At 45.6% G+C, this 20,305-nt stretch overlaps 1 protein-coding gene across 1 annotated transcript in view; it reads right to left on the bottom strand.

Annotated features, from left to right (window-relative positions):
* Positions 1-20,305, bottom strand: part of LOC138481063 (uncharacterized) — a 344,599-nt gene that overhangs the window by 63,046 nt on the left and 261,248 nt on the right. The window contains exons 5-6 of the mRNA XM_069612931.1: positions 15,495-15,601; positions 13,410-13,578 (exon numbers count right to left, since the gene is read on the bottom strand). Coding sequence (XP_069469032.1) covers positions 13,410-13,578; positions 15,495-15,601 — 276 coding nt within the window. The remainder of the gene's footprint in view (positions 1-13,409; positions 13,579-15,494; positions 15,602-20,305) is intronic.

The following is a 20,305-nucleotide window of genomic DNA, read 5'->3' as shown; positions in this document are numbered from 1 at the left end:
TTGCATCTCTTCTTCAATCTCTGTTGGCCTTGCCTGCAGCTCTCACTATACTCATTGTGCATAGACACTGGCTTTTGTTGGTTTAATTTAGCTCCATTTATAGCATCCTCACTACTGTAACCGTGGGACACATATATGGGGTTAGTATATCCTGCTGCTGTTTTTAATTCTTTCAATGGGTAGAATCCCAGACCTTCGTTTGGCGGATCGATTCCCTGGGGAGGAGGAGGAGGAGAAGCCGAGGGCGCTGTGCCCTCCCCTTCATCCTGATTAAGCATCCACTCCCTCAGGAGTTTATCATCCAGCACGTCCCCAAATATCTTCCATAAATCTAAAATGGCCAGGCCATGTACATATTGCCCACTGTGCCACAAACCCACTCAGAATTGTATTTAAATATTTTAGTTTTGTACCTTAGTAGTGGCTTACATAAATGCATAAGGGGGGTGCCTTTCCAAGCCTTTCGGCTAAAACAACTGTTTGGGCAAGCACCACAAACGCTGCCTGCTCTCAGGACCACGCCCTTCGGGTTCAAACCACAACTCCATGTCCTCTATGATGTAAACCAATATCCAAAAATCCTCGTTTTTCACAACTTAAACCACCTTTTACCCTCCCACTGGTGCCAGCATAATGCAACACAACAAAACCCCTACGGCCGTCTTCCTGTCCTTCTCGATAGGGTATGCTTTTATCTCTTAAAGTTACCCCAAACGGTGCATGCTGCACTCTTCTTTGACTTTGTCGCAGGAAATCTCTTTACTTTTAATAACTTAATACCTCATCATGTGGTTCAATGTGCCATCTTGCATAACCTTGTTACAGGTATCCTCTCATAAATAAACTCTTCATCACCTTACACATCCCCAATATATACAGACAAATCCCTCTCTCCTTCGTTTGCCAAATCGATGCTCTATACTTATCTGTGGATTAGCCAATGCCTTCTTTATCAACCCTCCCTCAATCGGCCCCTCACCCTGAGGGGCACTCGTGGGGACCGGGCAGGATTTTCTCCAAGGAGGCTCCAGTCGACGGTCTCAGTTCACGCGTCATTCACTGTTCTCCACAGGTCACCTCTGCAGTCCTCAGGCTCTCAGTGGGCGGCATCAACTATCCAAGGGTCTGGACTGAACCATCCAAACTGCTACCATATGTAGAGGTGGAGCACTGGAAAGCCCCAGCGCTAGCGGAACAGACAGGCCGGGAAGTCCCACACCCAATAACGGAAATAGTTAAGGTAAATGGCAAAGGCCTGCTTTATTAATAATCTAGATAAAACAGATACAGCAATAAACACCAAGGGCCTCCATGCTCTCATTAAAAACAAAAGATATGTCATGATTGGCGTCACATCACAATCGTGATTACAAGAACCTGCAGGGATTTGGGATTAGTTAGGGGAATTGTCTACATTTGGGATATATAGGTGTTAGTCTCTTTATTGGGTACATCTTATCTGATGGCCCCACTTCTGTCCCCCCATACATGGTAAAGTTAAGAAAGGCATCATTGTAACAACAAACTATTGGCTACTGTCACAGTTACAAGACAGCATCATTTGAGAGTGTTAATTGGTTGGCATTGGCTTTGCCATCCTTGGATATTTGGCAGGTCATCAGCACATGAGCAACAATAGTGTTAGGGGGAGCGGCATCAAGGATCTGCTTCTTCCAATTAAATAAGACACCATCCCTGATTTCCTAGTCCATAAGCTAATACTTTTAGCTTTGAACTTGCCTTTGTGTGGTATCTTTGTTCTGAGAACTTAAGGGGAGTGAATGCATGGCCCTATCAGTGCCTGGAGGCGATGAGTAGGTACTGTTCTCCAATCACAGGACACGTGTGAGAAGACCACGTTTAAAATGATTCTGCTTGGCTGTTCTTAAGATTTTAGCACATATTGAATGCAGGTGTCCTTACCCTCTTTGGCCACTGGAGACTTGTTTGAGCTACTTGTCTTCCAATATTAAGTTTTTAATTCGTTAGCACCTGGCTTTCAAGGGCTGTTTGTTTCTCTACTTAATCTAAGAGAAATATGTCTTATGCTTTGGGATTATTATCTTCTGTTCTCTTCAGAGATACCCAAACCTCCCTTTTTGGAGTAACCTTGGAGGGTGCTGTGCAGTAATGTCTGGCTTGCACGGATCTGTATTTTAGCTCATTTCAACATGCCAAATCTTCCTGCATCTGCAAGGGTTCTACGATGCTCCCATTTGTTCTAATGTGGCTGCGCTGTCCATTTTATTCAATATGACCACTCATTACTGTTGCATTTCTACATTTCGCAATTTCTTTTATGTATTTAGTTCATTTTGCATTTCAGTGTATACATTGATTATGGTATGTTTAACTAATGTCTCAATGTGCAGGTAACACTCTTCATGCCTAAATGCAAGTTGACCTAATGTTCTGTTATCTTTATGATGAGTGCACATCTGCTTCATGTCTAGTGGCTCTAAGTGTGGCAGTTCGGCAATGATGTCCCTTGCTCTCAGCATTTTCGGTTACAGCATGTTCATTTCTTCTTGAGCTTGCAGATTCATCTCTTCTTTGATGGTTCCAGGATAAGATCAGTAGGGTTGCCTTAGTGAATAGCATCTCTCATACTTGTGGTATAGCAGCGGGGAGGAGACAGACACCATAAATGACGCAATCCTCAAATTTCTACGATACAGAGGTGGGGAGGGGCCGATGCCATGACTGACACATTCATCTGCCTCTCAACACGATGCTGATTGTAATGACAGGCTGGACTTAGTTTTTGTTGTTTTGGTAAAGTAGCTTGGAACGATATATAAGTTTAAGTCGTGGCACAATTGGTTGTGGCCAAATTGACCGTGGTCAATTCGTCCACGAAGCCAATTTTGCCGCAGCCAAAACCACCCTGTTTAAAACACCCCACACACACCTCTACCCACCCCCTACTTTCCTTTTGACTGTCTGGGCCTTGACTGATCCTGAGGTGTTGGATCCGTCCCTATTACGTGGGTCGGACCTGACGGCGCAGGGTCTGCTTTTAAATTTGTTTTTAAAATGTTGTCCTCTGCCTCCATAACTCTGGAAGCGGGGGACACCCCTGCTACCCCAAGAAGCAATCACTACAAAACATGGGGAGCGGGATACCCCCCTGCTCCTCATATTTCTTAGTGATTACCCAAATTGGTCTTTCGAAACAACCAAATGGTACTGGCTGAATTTGGTCAATTGTACCATTCAGTCAATTCGAAACAACCAATTTGGGTAATACCGCTAGGAACATCGAGGTAGGCCTTTAGAAAGCAAATTCCATAGCCCTGCTTACATTGCTTCAGCTTCCTACTACTGTTGGGCAAATATTTATTTGGTTGAAGGGTAAGCCAGGACAAATCAGGTACATTCTTGGTTCCAGTTATGTAAAACCATCACACAAGTTTGCATTTAAAAACACTGGGCATCATTATAAGCATGGCACTCCCGTAATGAAGGGTGCCGGTACGGGTACTGGCACCCTTCATTACGGGGCGCCCTATTGCGAGGTTCCCTTTGCGGGACCCGGTAAGGACGCCTGGCAAAACGTGTCCCGCTAGGGGAACAGGGAGCTAATAACGGGCCGTTATTAACGGCACCGTTATTAGCTCCCTCCCCGTTCCCATTTAGCCCTATGGGGCTCGAATGGGAATGCGGATGGGTTCCTTCAAGGATGAATTCCCGGGTCTTCCAAAGTCAGAATGACCCGGTTATTCCTCATTGAAGGAACCCGGTACTGGGACCCAGTATGGAGGCAGCCATGCCCTTATTAAGGGTATGGCTGCCTCCATACTCGTAATGAGGCCCACTGACTTGGCTAATGGCCATACAAGAGCCTTCAAATGTTAAATCATGTGGATTCCTGAGCTCCTGACTTAATCACAAGTATATTAATTGATGTACCTGCTGGACAGACATTGAAGCCAAGATTAATAGAATCTACAAGAGTCATAGGAAACAGTGAGTCTGAAAGAAATTCTGTACCATTCAGTGATATCAATAATTCCTTGGGGGCCTCAATGCCAAAGGGTCATCAGCAAAACAGTGTGATAATCCCAGTGTGCCAGAACAGGTGAAAGACTTTCCAGAGCTTCTGTGACCTGAATTGACATTGGGATATCAATTCCGATCCAAAATGAATTACAATGGGCCTCATTCCGAGTTTGGAGGTAAGTACCGGTCATTACCGGCATGGTGCAAATAGCGTGTCCGAGCTGGCAATAGACTGCTAAAAGCGGCCTATTACGACTTCGCGGGCACAAGCTTTGCACCATGACGTTGATGTACCTAGCGCCATGCCGCAAAAGGGCCCCAAAAAGCCCTTACCGGCATGACACGCACAGTACATAACACTACCACCATAGAGTAAAGCGGCAATAGCAGTGACCGTAAATAGCGGTGACTATATTCAGCGGTCACCGCTATTTACGGTCACCGTTAAATAGCGGAACCGGAAACGGCGTCATCGCACAGGAACTGGAAGGAGCATGGTGGCCATCTTTAAAAACACAATCCATTGCGATCCTCACCACACAGGACCCGGAGCCATTTTCTGAATACAGACATCGACCATCAACCCCAGCATCATGCCAAAAGCACCAAAAAAGGGAGCGGCCTGCCTCAGGAAGGAGCGCTTCAGCCCGGATGAGCTCCAGATGATGGTGGATACTCTCCACGAGCATTCAGACACCGTTTTCAGCGGTGACATGCGGAGGGTGACGGTAATTAAAAAGAAAGAGATCTGGGCCATGGTAGCACAGAAGGTGAGCGCCATGGGCAACACCCCCCGCACCACCAAGGACTGCCAAAAACGGTGGGATGACCTGCGGCTGAGGGTGCAGAGCATCCTCACGGCGAACAGAAGCCAGGCCCTGGAGACAAGAGGAGGGCCAGGTTCCCCCATTAAATTGATGCCATGGGAGGAGACGTGTGCAACCATGATAGGCCCAGAAGCCATTCAAGGGGTTGGCGACATGGAATGCGGGGCAACGTCATCCGTCGATGGAGGTGAGTGTCCAAAGTCAATACTGGCAATGCTTTTGTTATGAAAGTCACTGCTAAGGGCTGGGCAAGGTGTCACGTCATGGTTGGCCAACCCCCCCCCCACTTAAATCATGCCGAAACAAGTGAGACCCAGGCTAATGCCAGGTGCAAGGCTGTAACCTATATGGCACATGCCACATGAAGAGCCCCATTCCGTGAGGCACACAGGGCAGTTGATGTAAACAGTGTGCATGTGAGCCAGCACAGTACCCGGCCAACATGAGTGACCCAGACATATGCATGCATTTACCATCCAAGCATAGATCAATGTGCCGCTCACCACCCAAATGGCGACAACCCACTAGAATCCCATTGTGATATTGTAGGCATGTCCAAATGCTGACTCTCAAATCATCGCTCATGCCGTCTCTCTCTTCCACCCCCACAGGCAGCGAGCATGACAGCGAGGACCAGGCAAGCAACCGGCCCGTCAGGGCCCGCCATCTACCTGCAAGCAGGAAGAAACCGCAAGCACACCACCGGCTCCAGCAAGGCCCATGGAGGGTGCACAACCCCCACCCCTACCTCACCCTGCACTGGTGCAGGACACATGCCCCACGCCGCACTCTGAGGAGTCCAGTGTGGCTGGAGAGATTGCAGCCAAGGGCCCCCTCGATGTTCCCGACAGCCCCTCATCTATATGCGGAGCAACTGAGGAGGACACTGATGAGATTGTCCACACCCCTGACGCCAAAACCAACCCCCAGGTCTCATACAGTGACTCTTGTGAGAGTGATACACCAGGTCTTACAGGGCAAGGAGCTACACTGGAACATCCCAGTACTGTATCCACTTCCCTTAGCGAAGCACCGGAAAGACATGCAAGCCCAATTCCCAGCGGGCCAACCACATCTGACACATCAGCCATTGATGCAGAGCGCTCTCAGCAGCTCACAGGCCTCATAAATGACTTCATCCGAGACAATCGGGAGGCCATAGAGGAGTGGCGGAATGAATTTAGGGCACTGGGCGAGGTCATCACAGTCAGCACAAACCGGCTCCGCCAGGTCCTTGGCCAGATTGCAGATGCCCTAGAGGCAGCACCTCCTGCACGACAGCCCCAGCAGGAGGACACACCGTCTCAATGCTCCTCCACCCAGACCAGCCCGCTCCGTCGCTCACAACGTACATCGCGCCGCCAGGACATGCCTCCCCCTGGCTCTGGGAGCGCACAGTGAGAATGCTGACATGCACATGTGTCCTATGTGGTCCTAATGGGACTGGTGTGGGGTTGTTGTGGTGGGAGGGGGGGGTGAGGGTGTGTTTGGGAGTTGTGGGGGGAGGGGGCGAGGGTGTGTTTGGGAGTTGTGGGGGAGGGGAGGGGGAGTGAGGGTGTGTTTGGGAGTTGTGGGGGGAGGAAGAGGGTGGTGGAGGGTTTGTTTTTCACGTTTGAACCTTCTAATTCAATACATCGGTTGTTCATCAAAAAAACAACAGAGTGGACAGTCATCATTGCGCATGTATCATTTAATGTTTCACAGTGCATAGTGTACATGTATCCCCACACCCAGTGCCCGATGTCCTGACATCCTCACACCCTCTGCTGTCTTGTGTGTCAGAAATATTGTCCAATCAATGATTGGCGCACGGCACGTCCCTCCTGTGCATCGGCACCGTGATGCTGTCCTGCCACTTCTTCCTCCTCCTCCCCTTCATCATCATCAGGTGGTAGCAGCTCCATGTCAGGGGGGAGGGGTACGTTCCAATTGATGCACAAATTGTGCAGCATTACACATGCCATGGTGATCTTAGCCACCTTGTCATGGCTGTAGATAAGTGCCCCACCTGACCAGATGAGGCAACAAAATCATGCCTTCAACAGGCCAAAGGTCTGCTCAATCACCACACGTGTACGGGTATGGGAACGATTGTAGTCCTCCTCGTGCCTGTTCTGTGGGTTTTGGACAGGGGTCATGAGCCACGGCTTCACCTCACCTGCATGAGAGGGGAATGAAGGTAAGTGTTTGTACATTCAAGGCGGACAACTGTACTAGTCTTACATGGCAGCAGGTAATTTCTGCCCATACACACATGTCCCTGGATTCATTGGCCTCCTTTCTGACCCCGCTATGTGTCCTGTGCAATGGGATGATGGAGTGGGTAGCATCCTCAGTATGGGTTATGGTGTGCACTCGCATCTTGTTGCATGTGCATCGTATATGCATGCAGCAGTGTTGGAGTGAAATCATTGATGTGTTGTGCTCTGTGAGATTTGGTAGTAGGGAGTGTTGGCTGTTGTCAGTAGCATATTCGTACCACGCTGTGGAATCCCCATTAGGCTCAGTTCAATGCACTCCCAGGGATGACTCTCCGGTGTGGTGATATGCTGGAGGCAGCGACATAGTGCATATGCAGTGCACTCGCCAAGCAGCCAGGCACATCGTCCAGCATGTCGCTCCATATAGCGTGGTAGCGTGGAGTTCCGCAGGACCAAAGAGTCATGAGTTGATTGATCCTTTATATCGGGCACAGCAATGTGTGATGATCTTGCTCGCATTGCATACTATCTGCACGTTGATGGAGTGGTATTGCTTGCGGTTGCGATACACCACCTCCATGGCATGCAGGAACACCAACTCAACGTGGGTGCAGTCAAGGGCACCTATACAATTTGGCATGCCTGCCAGTGCATGGAAGGCTACTTTTGTATCGAATATCTCCTGGGGAGTCTGTGGTAGGGATATGTAGTCCCTTGTGTGCTTGAGGAGGGCATCCAGCACTTGGTTCAGTATCTGGGAAAATAATGGTTGTGATATGCCATGCATGTGCCCCACTGTGTGCTGGTAGGTGCCTGTGGCAAGGAAGTGGAGCACAGACACTACCTTCAGTAGAGGGGGGATGGCGGTGCGTATTTCTATGAGGCTCACTATGTCGTCGTGTATCAGGTCCACTATGGTGGTGATCGTGTCACGGTCAAGCCGGTACAGGGTGTGGATCTGCTCTGGTGTTAGGGGGTGGCTTTGATGCAAGGGATTGGGGGCTGCCGGCGTGGTAACAGTGGCTGCACTGGTGGAGCATGCTGGGCCTGTCTCACCCTCCTTCTCCTCCTGTGAATCCTCTGTGGTGGGGGCTGTGGTTGTTGTTGTTGCTGTTGTTGTTGTTGCTGCCTTGCAAGCATGGCCTCCAGTAATGCTACTACTATTGGTATCATCTTGGTGTGGGAGGGGGTGTGGTGTGTGGGTGTGCTCCTTTTGTGCTGTGCCAGACTGCATTGCCTCCACCTGTGCTGATTGTGTGCACCTGTGGATCTTGGAAACACTGCTCAGTGTTCTTAACACCTTCTCGGAGATGCTGGTAATTACTCCATGCCGGTATGGTACTTTTCAGGCTTCAGGAGCCCGTTATCTGCATGTCCGCATTACTTGGGATAAGCTCCGGTTTATGGCATGCAGCTAATATCAGCATGGTGTGTCGCGCGCGCGACCCTAGACCGCTATTTACGGCATCATACTTTACGGTGCCGTAAATAGCGGTCCGGTTGGTCAGAATAGCCCGTAGCGGTAAGTGATTCTGGTAATCCTTTACCGGCATAGTTTTTCCCTTACCTCCAACCTCAGAATGACCCCCATATCTCATTTGACAAGTGCGTGACGTTCTAAGTTGAGCTTTGAACAGATCCACAGTAGGGATTCCTTTGATTGTGTTGGGCAGCAGATAGAAGTGGAGCACAGTGATTAGAGGACAAAAGCGACAATGAGAGACGGCATGAGCGAGCACGGGACAGTGAGGTTGAGTGGAGAGAAGGAGCCGAGGTAACAAGATGGTGAATAAACAGGGATACAATCAGACAGTTAATGAGGAGCAGGACCATTGATAGCTCTGTGGACTAGGAGAAGGAACGTGAATATTGAGCGGTTCTGCATGGAGACGCTACCAGCAGGGTGTCAGTAGGTGGAAGGGAGGGGGGATGTGAGTAGGTTGTAGAGAGTGTCAATTGTGAAGTTGATGACTGCGTAAAGGGAGAAATGCATAGCGAGGAAGGTTAAGGAGTAGACACAAGCAAAAGTCAAGTTTCCTGAGCACGAGGGTGAAGTTTAGAATGGTGAGATAGAAATAGACGGATGTTGAGAAAGTGAATCCAAGCAGCAGAGGTGATGGTAGTAATGAATTGTTGTATTCGAAGGTCGCTGTCAAAGTGGTTACCCATAGTTACAAGTCTTGTGCAAGGTTGCCAGCAGGTCAAGCAAGAAGGAGGTAGAAGAGGGGGAAGTACTTCCTCTGACTTACCTGAAAGCCAAAAGCTGAGACACAAATCACTTAAACCAGGAGCAATGGGCGAGTGCAAAATTCTCAGCAGGATTTGGGAACAAGAGACCCCTACTATCAACAAATATCTGGCCAGGTACGCAAGAAATAGTGGGGCATAATTACTAGTTAAATAATTGTGGATTGGCACTTATGGTGGGGGCACATTGTGTTATGCATCACGTGATACCAGTAAGAAAGAAAGATGGGTTCTCACCCCACAAGCAAGCAAGAAGCTGACATGGCTGGAAAAGCATGAGGCATTGATTGATGACCCGATAATTAAAAAGTGGAGAGCGAAGCACAAGAGTAACAACTAAAAACAAGCATTGACAATGCCAATTATTTGGGCTTTTGTGTAGGCATGGAAAAGGCACTTGCCAGGCACAGCTGTAGTGGTGTTAACTGGCTATTGATGGTAGCAGGTGCAAAATGGTACGAGTACCTGGGCTTCTAACAGCAGTACCTGGCAAATGCGTAATACTTATACACAAGCCAAAACGGATGGCTTTGTCAATGCTCGTTTTTTAACAGGACTTCAGTAAAGCATAGGCGTAGGGCTTATAAATTGAGTGGCTGAAGACAGACCTGGTTGACTTTTTATTACATTAGTAGCGGGTTTACAACTTCAATTAAGTAATGAACTCTCAACAGACTGCTTTTAAAAAACAGTGGCAATCACTTTTAGTGCAATGTTTGATGGTAGGGCTGGTAAGTGAGCTCAACGCATTCCCATGAGGAGGTGTTTGGGCGGGGAGGGGCAGGACCTGGGTGGGATTGGCAATATGGATTGGCATGGCCATGGGCAGTCAATGTGTGGGCAAATAACCAAACAACACCTACAAGCTGTGTGTCCCTCCTCATATGCCATTTTTCCCTACCTGAAACTTGATAGTTAATCAAGTTGTGAGGTTGAAGTTAGTTGAACAATTGACCAGCCTGATGTACTTTACCTACTTTATGTAACCACGTGAATGCTTACATCTGTGCCTCCGGGCTACATGTAATTGGTTCTTTCCATCGCACTGATGCCTGAGGGATTGTGCTGCGCTATACAAAATAAATGAATAAATCAATCATTTAAATAGTGCGATAGTTTTGGCTCATAGATGTCGCAAGTGACACCTGATAGCCCAAACGACCAAGGGGAAGTTCAAGCAAACTGAAAGGCATTGCTTGAAAATACACGTGACCTACTCAGTCATAGGGGAAGAGACGGGCAAAAGAGGATAAGACATGGATTTGTTTGTTGATAAGTTATCTTTAAGAATATCTGTGAATGCTGATAACCCCCGTGGTGAGGGGGAATGTGATTCGTGCTGTAATTATACCATAATGGCAATAAGAGGGCTGCGATCATATAGGAGACTGGTAGTGTTATTTTGGATGGTATAATGGTATATGTGACCGAGAGTTTGTTATTTTTCTTTTTATTAAGGCGGACAATGGATAGGGAAATCACCACTATTTGACTTTGGGTAACATTTGCCCTGAGAGCGCCCTAAATTGGACGTGCACGGAAAGACTGCTGGAACAGCGCTTTGGAAAACTCTGGGGTACCATGGGTGAAGGTCACCTGGGCTTCCATCTTGGATTACGCTGGTTTAAACCAGCTCGGATAATGGCACCTTATTCTCATCCGGAAGTGCGTCAGGGGGCATTGGCACCACATCTCTCACCTGAGGAGGACTATGCTGGATATAGTCAGACTAAAGCAACTGACCCGGAAACAGAGGATTATGTGATGACGGGGAACACACAGGAAACAGAAGACAGGCTATTGATGTATACAATGAACTTTATTGTTATTCCTTGAGGGACAGGGAAGGCCAAACAGATATGATTTGTATTATGAAGGAAAAGACCATGAGGAATTATAAGGAGAAGGTGACTTGGAGGGTGGTTGGGTTAGTTTGGGTAGTAGAGTGCTATTTGTTTGGATGGTTTGCAAACCAGCAATAAACGTTGTCTTGCTTTGTCCATTTCCAATACTACTCACGTTCTTTTGCCAAATTTTACATTCATAGATGGTGCCTGTGACTCGTACCTGTCGTGAAATGCTGCAGATTGTCAGACCCCGAGACCCTCCATCTGGACACCCCATGAGCACTTGAAACGACAATGTAGGATACCTACTTGAAAATCTCCAAAGGGGGCTTCTAGAGGTGGAGATCGGACCGTTGAGAGTGCATGTGAAACCGCATGGGGAGCCAAGGGTCCTGTTTGGGACCAGGGAATGGACAACATGGGAAGGGATTTGTTTAGGGTATATGCTGAAATGGGATGGAGTTTTTGGGCTGGTTATGTAGTATTGGTAGTAGTTTTTGCCTGTGTTAGAAGTGTGATTCGTTTAGTCCTGTCTCTCTTTTATCCAGAGATTAACCCTAGCATAGAATCAAGGTTAGGGACTAAACCCAGTACAATACACGAGCACGGTTAAAGCAATGGGTTGTGGGGGACAGGCAAAAGCTTGCAAGTAAATAGGGATAGGTGGATGAGTGTAGGATGAGATCCCTTATCGTTGTCAGGGCCACTACGCTGTGTCTTTGATTGTTCTGAACCTTTTTTCCCTCTCAGTACCGCAATGGAGTGGAGACAAAAGAACAAATGGAGCAGGGGTGCCTGGGTAACTGGGCAAGTGATGAGTGAACGCATAGTTACATAGGGAAAGGAAAAATGGGCAAACAGCAATAAAACCAGGCGGAGGAGCCCTCAAAGGGGTCGCCCGCCCACTATATGTTCAGGCAGTTTTGTAGTTTGTCTTGTGGCTATTTGGAATCATGGCACTATCTAACAGGACAAAACAGACGGACACAATTCCCGATTGAAGGAACATTTCATATGGACAAACTGGGCACCCTTAGAAGGGCGCTGGAGAAGGAAGGGACTAAGATAACAGCAGTACAGTGGGAAGCGTTCGTTCGCCACATGGCTGGGGGAACTCTAGATCAGTGACGCTGTTTTTTGAATATTCAGAATCAGTTGTATGTTGTAACTTGTAAGATAGTTTAATCAAATGAATACACAATTTAAAAAAAAAACGAAAGGCATTGTTTGATTCAATTTAGAAGGAACTTAAAGAGCAGAAAGGAAAACCCTCCTACAACAATATGAAAGAGACCTTGGAACGAGACCTGGGTATCATACTGAGTGATGAAAAATGGCTCAGATGCTGTCAGCTCACTAGATCAGTTTCCGTAAACTCAGGGTTGCGATTAATTCCATTTAAAATACTTAATCAGCTACACTATTCCCAGGCTAAACTGACCAAATTTGTGGTGGACTGCACAGAGAAATGTCTGAAATGCGACGCACCAGACGCAAGTGCGTACCATATGTACTGGTCGTGCCCCTACTGGCAAGGTTTTGGGGCGAGGTTGCAGAGATCCTGGAAGAGATCACATCTATTCCTGCATCCCCTTCCCCACTGAAATGCAAACAGCGGTGACTACTAGACGACAATTTAATGCGGCATGTATAGTTGCTAAACGCTGTACATTAAAGTGCTGGAAATCAGTCAATGCACCCCGCAAGGAAGATTTCCTCAGAGATCTCATGATGGGGAATGAATGCGAAGAGCAATTTGTGTTAACTGTGCTGGTAACATGTCGCCCCAAAGATATCTGGGCTCCCTTTAGAAGCTACTTATGTAATATGATACCGGATAATAACTTTACACCCCCAATAACGCCTTGAACAGTAAGACATTGTTTGATGTGCTTTGAATATTGACTTTTTGTACTGGTTGAAATATACAGCTGATTCTGTGATGCTCTGTTCCAATGTAACTCTCTTTAAAATAACATGTTTATTTTTTTTAGAAAGAGCAGAAAGCAAAGACTGTTCAAACAGAGGTGGAGTCCCTCCAATCAAGGGGCTGATCTTTCTGGCAGCTGCCTATTACTATATTGCTCCCAGCAATACTGCTATAATATTTCATGCTGTTTTACTTCTCCTGGCACCACAATTCCACTGAAGCACCCCAGAAAGCAGCTTCATTTAAAACACAACATAACATATCATTCCATAATATGATACATGCTTACCTCCCCATTACCACACAGAATAGAATTAAGCCATTTACGAGAGAACGGGAAAACATGATCACATACAGGCCTGGGAATTCTGGACACAGGTGGAATAGGACGCTCTAATGTTCTCTCCTCTGAGTCCTGGCCCGGCGGAGTTGAATATTCATGTTGGTAGTTTTGGGAGTACTGATTGTATGTAGGGTCTGGTTTCCTCATGACTTGTGGAAATACTGTTTGCTGAAGTGGCGAGCTGTTTAAATTGAGAAAATGAATAACATTAGAAGAAGGGATGCAAATAGGGAAGGGGAAAGTGTTGCCATTGTTGCAGTTCAATGCAAAGAACATTTGGAGACTGTCACTGCCTGTGGCAGTTCATATTGCTGAAGCTTGCATTTATGGGGTTAGACTCTCTTTAGATTTTTGTCAATCAGTGGCTCTTCCAACTTCTCTCGTTCAACCACACTGCCCTTGTAGCAAAGTACAGCTATTTTAGGTTAGGCAGACCTTTGCAGGTTGCATATTTTTTTTATTTTTATTTGTTTATTAATTTGTCATGTGGTTTAAAACTATTACATACATCATCACTTTTGAAATCTTAACATATTGCTTATAACTGTCTCCCCTTCCCCCCACACCTCCCCAAATCCCTCCCTAACCTCAACCTGAACTGGAACTGTGAACACGGCTGTTGTCTCTCGCGACTATCCCATAGGTAGTTAGATCTTCTTGATGAGTTATTGGTTTCCACTTCCTTCCTCTAGTTGTTTTCCATCCTCATATCTGTGCATATGTCCAGCATGGCTGTTTTCTAATGGGGGTTTATCATCAGGTGAGGTGAAAAGTGTGTGCACTAGTGCATTCCACGTCGTTACATCTTCAGAGCTTTCCCTCCTTCCCTGTTGGAGTGCTTCATAACACACCACTGCCTCCACCATGGAACATCTCGTCAGGTCATCCCACCATTTGTCTATATGTGGGCCCTCCCGTGTCTTCCATGCCACTGCATTTCTCCTTTTTGCCAGTACCCATGCCAGGTCTATTATCTTATTTATTGGCTTAGCCTTTTTTTGACCTTTGTATATCTTGGCATGCCTCTGATGACCAGTTATACCCTGTTATGCCCTCCTTCTTCATTCTTGTTTCCCTTTCTAGCCAAAATTCCCGAATTACAGTACAGGACCAGAACATATGTCCCATATTTGCTTGCATATTTGATCATTAACCATACATTAGAGGAAGAATTTAATTTATCCTAGCAATTCCATAAGGTGTGATTGCAAAACATTCCTTCCAGTTAGGCGAGGTCGCATATTTGGTGCATTCAAAAGTTTATTTAGTGGTGCACCCCATTCTAGTGTTGCCTCAGCTGATCCTCTGCTGCATCCGAGTTTCCTCCGTTGACACACGTTTGACCCAGTTTGCATAATTCAGGGCTCTATGAACTATTCAGAAGATTGCTATTATTCTTTTGGCCGGTGTAAAATGTATTTGAGCAAACTTTCTTTGCTCTCTTCATCTTTTGGTTTAATAAAAAAAGAACGTTTTTTGTGGGGGACACCGACTTCTGAAGTATGGGATGGGCCCATGCCATATGAAAAAGTCCAGAATCTCCAAACCCTTATGATTGGGGTAATTATTTTCTTCTGTTTTGGGACAGTTCACCATAGCATGCTATTAAAGCCAATGAATGAACGAGTGCTGGGAATGCATGGCACTCCCTAACAGGACAATGGGGCTGGTTTGCACATGATGGACACACCTTTAGAACATTTGCAAATTACCTTTGTGAATTCGAGACCTAAACAAAATAAACCTTTGTGCTTTTTTCTCTGATGCACGATCCTTCGGGAATCGGATCGCTTTTGTTAAAGGTTGCCCTCATTTTATGGTCCTGCCTGGTCATTGCAGTTTCCTGATTATAGAGCGTGTACCAGAACTTTCATGGTTATGGACTATGCACTACAAATGGCCAGACATTACACAACCACTCTAACTCTAGGTTTCGTACATATAATTCTCTGCACTAGATAGTGAAATAGTACATATCTCTGCTTACTTAATGAACAACCTACCAACAGAAAGCATTCTACTTGCATATGCCTTAAAAGCGCCCTTAAAAGCGCGCACTGTTTTGGCTACTTGAATATAGGGAATACACTATGTCACCTGGAATGATTCTGTGGTGGTCTGGTCCATGCCACTTGATAGTGTTCAGCTCCTATCATCTCTGGTCCAAGTCTCTGCATTGGCAGACGTGATGGGGCGAAAGCTTCCTGTATCATTTAAGAGAAACAGAACCGTAAATTAAGAAAAATGATATGAAAGTAAATAACGTTATGGGAGAGTGATAAAAACACATCAACATTTTTCAGGTATATGGGTCCAAAATGGATACATACATAATAAATATATATATATATTGACTGAACAGAAAACGTTGTTAAAGGGATGTTATGGTTAAGTTGCTGTAAGAAAAACCTATCAAACTCTGTACAACAACTCTGAAAGGGACATTATAGTTACTTTGCACTAATAACGATCTATCCATATTATGTATTTATTAGATTTTATATAGCACTTTACGCTAAAGCGTATGGTTACAAGTACAACCGAAAAACCCCAGAAATTTGCCAGTTATGGTAAGCTAAGTAACCATAACTTGTGCCACCACTGTACACTGCTAAGACTAACACCCATGCCATCAACAATTACATCATGAATGTGGCTCTCCAAAAAGCCTCTTTTCAGAGCCACCTTGCACTGTTCAAAAATAGAATTGGAATGAAAGCATGCAGGCAGTGGCGCAGCCTATGAGTGCTGCGTACACAGTTGTCAACAATGGGCGGCGGGACTCCGTCAAAAACCTTGTACGCATTCTCAAAACAAAGTGGTGGCTCTGAAAAGAGCCTTTTTGTGCTGTTTGTGTTTGCAACGTTCGAAGTGGTGAACACCCACTGGAGGGAAAATGCTTGCTAAACTTGCAGGAAGCGCTGCACTGCATTTTGGATCTTACGCAGAAACAGCTCATTGCCAGCATCAATCAGATTTACTCCATCTGAATGAAAAATGTTGCTACTACGAAACATAATGCTTTCATTAGGAAGGAGAACATGCCAAAGTCTCACAAAAAGGCGCAAACAGCCTTGTTCACATTGCACGGTGCTTTCTCCATTTGTGGCCCATACGAGGAATAATGCAGCCACATCTGTCTCTGGGCAATGCAAGAAAAAATGATGTGCTACTTTAGAAACTTTTCCATGAGTTGCCGAAATGTCTCCTTCATCACAAACTGCAGTGAGATGCCGCTAACATGTCCTAGACTGTTCCCTCCACAATCAACAATAATAATGTCTGGATGAGCGAGCTTCATCAAACTGGCACAAAGAGGACCCACATGGAGCCACATCATCTCATGTATTCCGTACTAGTGCACATCGACATTATGGAATCCAAGATGTGCTGCCAGTGCACAGCATTCTCTGTAAACTTGTACCCAATGTAGCTAGGAGTCACCCAAAAGCCATATAGTCCGCCTACTGAACGGCACAAACATACCCGTAGCCACCTCCTCTCTTATTTGTAAACACATGTTCTGGCACAATCTGTTGCTACACACCACACCCAGGAAATCGGATTGACCAATCCCAACTCCTGCACAGTCCCATTTCCATTCCAGCCACCCTGAAAAGACCCGGATGTAGCATGTGCGCACCTCCAAAAGCCGCGGCTATCGCAAACATATTGTCCTGTGTCGGGGCTGCGCAAACACATTTGTAGCATGATAGAGAATGGCCACTTTGTTGGTAGTTCTGAAAAGTGTTTTATATTTATTTTTGTAAAGCGACGTATAAAGAAACACCTTTTTGTGTGGTAGTTGTTGGGGATTGCTCTCTGCTTTTCCTCCTTACATTATTACACAAGTTTCTGCAAACTACATTTTACATTGTGGAACAGAAGACTAATTTCAACAGGGGGAAAAAATATCAGCTCCACTGACAAACGTCACACTAGAAGCACTAAGGTTCTCATTGCCAAAGAAGAACATCCTAGCATGGAACAGAAAAGCAGACATACACCTGAATCGATAATCCGTAGTCACATTTTCATGGCAAGCATATTAAGAAAGACAGCATGTAGCACGTGCGCTTTCCCCAACTATCGCGAGGGCCGGGCCACAGTAAAGCAGGGCCAGTCCTTCATCCCTTTCCAGTAGTCTTTTCCCAGCACTCCCTCATTGGCTACTGTTAAATGGTCACATACTCAGCCACCAATTACGTCCAAGAATTCTGCATCTAACGCTAGCACCTCTGTTGAACAGTCCATTCCAACTGTTAAACACACAGAGGTCAAGTGCCCTGTAAATGAAAAGCACCTGCACTAGAAAATACTGTAAAACAATCTACACGTTCTGCATCCACATACATCAGCATCGCTACCCATCACGACGCCTCGTAGGTATCACTACTTTTTGTACAGTACATTTGTAACTGTGTTATAAGTTTGTTGCACCAGGGTACCCGTCACCGAATCTCCATAACATACTGAAAGTTCATACTGTTATTTCTCCCATCACCTACCATAAAATGACTCCTACAGTGGTAGGTATTTTTAAAAGTTCCCATTTGCCCATAGCAGCCATTGTTATATGCAAACGGGAACTCTGTTCTTTTGTTCCGTCAATTTCACAATGCTTTCCCGCATTAACGCACCTCCTATCAAATTTGTAAAAATTGCACACAAAAGGATCAGTCAGCGTATCCCGGCAAACTAAGCCAAGTGCATACATTGCATGCATGACAACCGTTTCCTGCCACTTACCTTTCACACTTCATAGATTACAACATTACTTAAAAATGAAAAAAATGAATGTGTGCATTGTCAACAGAAACATTCATAAATGTGCATAAGGAAATTAAATACCAGACACAATGGCGCCACTCATGTAGCAAGGATATATATGCAGAGAAGTACATACAAATGCACACACAAAAACATTCTGCTTTGCACGCTGTACATCTTTCCACACCTTTTTGTCATCCTTCCACAATGCGAAGTACTCCATTTTGAAAGTAAATCGTCCTACACTAATACACACATGTGTTCAGTGGTCCAGATAAGATTTTGAGGCCAGAGTATTTTACTCCTTTATTTTAAACTTTGAGAGTAAATGTGATTTCAAGAGAGTAAAAGTGAGTTTTCTCCTTTACAAGAGAGTAAAAAGTATGCCACATCTAGCGATGTGTGCAAAAACTGTATGGAAATCATTACCATGAGGCTGCTTTCTGCATTGTAACCAAAAAAGCACATGGTGCAGTAGCACCAACACCCTCTCACAAATGGAACAGATGAGAACAGTGCTCCAGATAAGATTTTAAAGTGGGAGTATTGTACTCCCTATTTTTTTTAAGTTGGGAGTAAAATGATTTTTTATTGATTAAAAAACGGAAGTCCAATACACAATGGAGAGTATCTTTTAATTGAGTAAAAATGTGTTTTAACTGGAAAACTTTGCATCTAGATATCCATACTCATTAAAAGCTACATGTTTACTCCTTCCAATAAGGCAGTAATAATAGAATCTTCCTGTGGTACTACATACACGACTGGTCCAAATATATCCATGGAGTCATGTGGTTGAAACCAGGGCACAAGGTCCTGTGTGTCTGTTTCCTATTTTTTGTTCAGAGTATTTTTACTCCCCGTTTTTATTTTTTGGGAGTATTTTCCTATTTTTAGGGAGTAAAAGTGGCCGATACATGCCTTATCTGTGTGGCTGTATGTGTTCAATAAAACGTCATACAATACACTCCCAAATAGCCCACCTACGCCCTTAACAAACATGCTTATGCTCCCAAGTCCCCATTCATATCGTAATCCAGCCATTTATACACACACACTTTCTCTTCCTGCCAAGACATCCCCCTGTAGTTTTAAAGACTGTTTTGTACAAATGTAAGACCTATGCCATTAGCCAACATATTTTCTTACCTTCTTCTTATACAGTTGCAGTACCACCTCTCTCTGGAATGCCACTGGTGTGAGCATTTGAAAATACAACCTGCAATAAAGCTACTCTCACCAAGCAACAAAGTAAGTACAATACCATCATAGTGTTGCATGTCATACTGGAAGAGTGCACTATTGTTGTATTGTAGCATATAGATTTGCTGCAATCCACCAGTATGTACTTCATTGTTACTCACAACACCTCTACAGGTGCTCAGTGTTTGTTATGTAGCCACCATTAGACACCATAAACCCCACATAGTAAGATACTGCCCCCAACCAAAAGTTAGAGGCCATTACACAGTGACACACTTCCATTTATATGCCTACCCTCCTATTGACCCACTCATGCACATTGCACACGTATACATTTGAAAATCTGCACACCCACACTTGCCTTTCTTCGCCAACAGCTATTACACAATGCCTACCAAAGTGCAACTCTGTAGAAAGCAACACAGAAATAGAGCCACGCAACCTAAAAACATAGAAAGTAGTCATCCACTGCAAGCAGAACTTCTACAGAAAGTTGAAAGAGAAGAGCTAATCCAGTCATTAAGAAAAACAGATGCATCTACTAGTAAAGACAGTGGGCCTCATTACACGGACGGCGGTAACCATGGCGCTATTAGCGCCATGGTTGCCGCCGGTATTTTACCGAGTCCGCCTTGGTGAATGGGGGAATTACTGCCCCATTCCAAGGTTGGCGGGGCGGTAATTCCCCATTCACCGAGTCCCTTCCCCATTTCCATTTGAGCCCCCATAGGGATCAATGGGAATGGGGAAGGAGCAAATAACGGTACCGCTTTTAGCGGTACCGTTATTTGCCCTGAAGTCCCTCAGCGGGTCCCTTCCATAATGTGTGGTCTGGCCACACGTTAAGGACGGGACCCGCTGAGGGACCTCGTAGTATGGCGCTAAGGGATTACCGGCACCAGTGCCCTTACCGGTGCTGGTAATCCCTTAGCGCC

The sequence above is a fragment of the Ambystoma mexicanum genome, chromosome 5p (assembly GCF_040938575.1).
Source record: "Ambystoma mexicanum isolate Mex_15411 chromosome 5p, UKY_AmexF1_1, whole genome shotgun sequence".
NCBI lineage: Eukaryota > Metazoa > Chordata > Amphibia > Caudata > Ambystomatidae > Ambystoma > Ambystoma mexicanum.
Note: the sequence above shows the minus strand (reverse complement) of the source record. Positions and strands in the feature narration are given on the sequence as shown.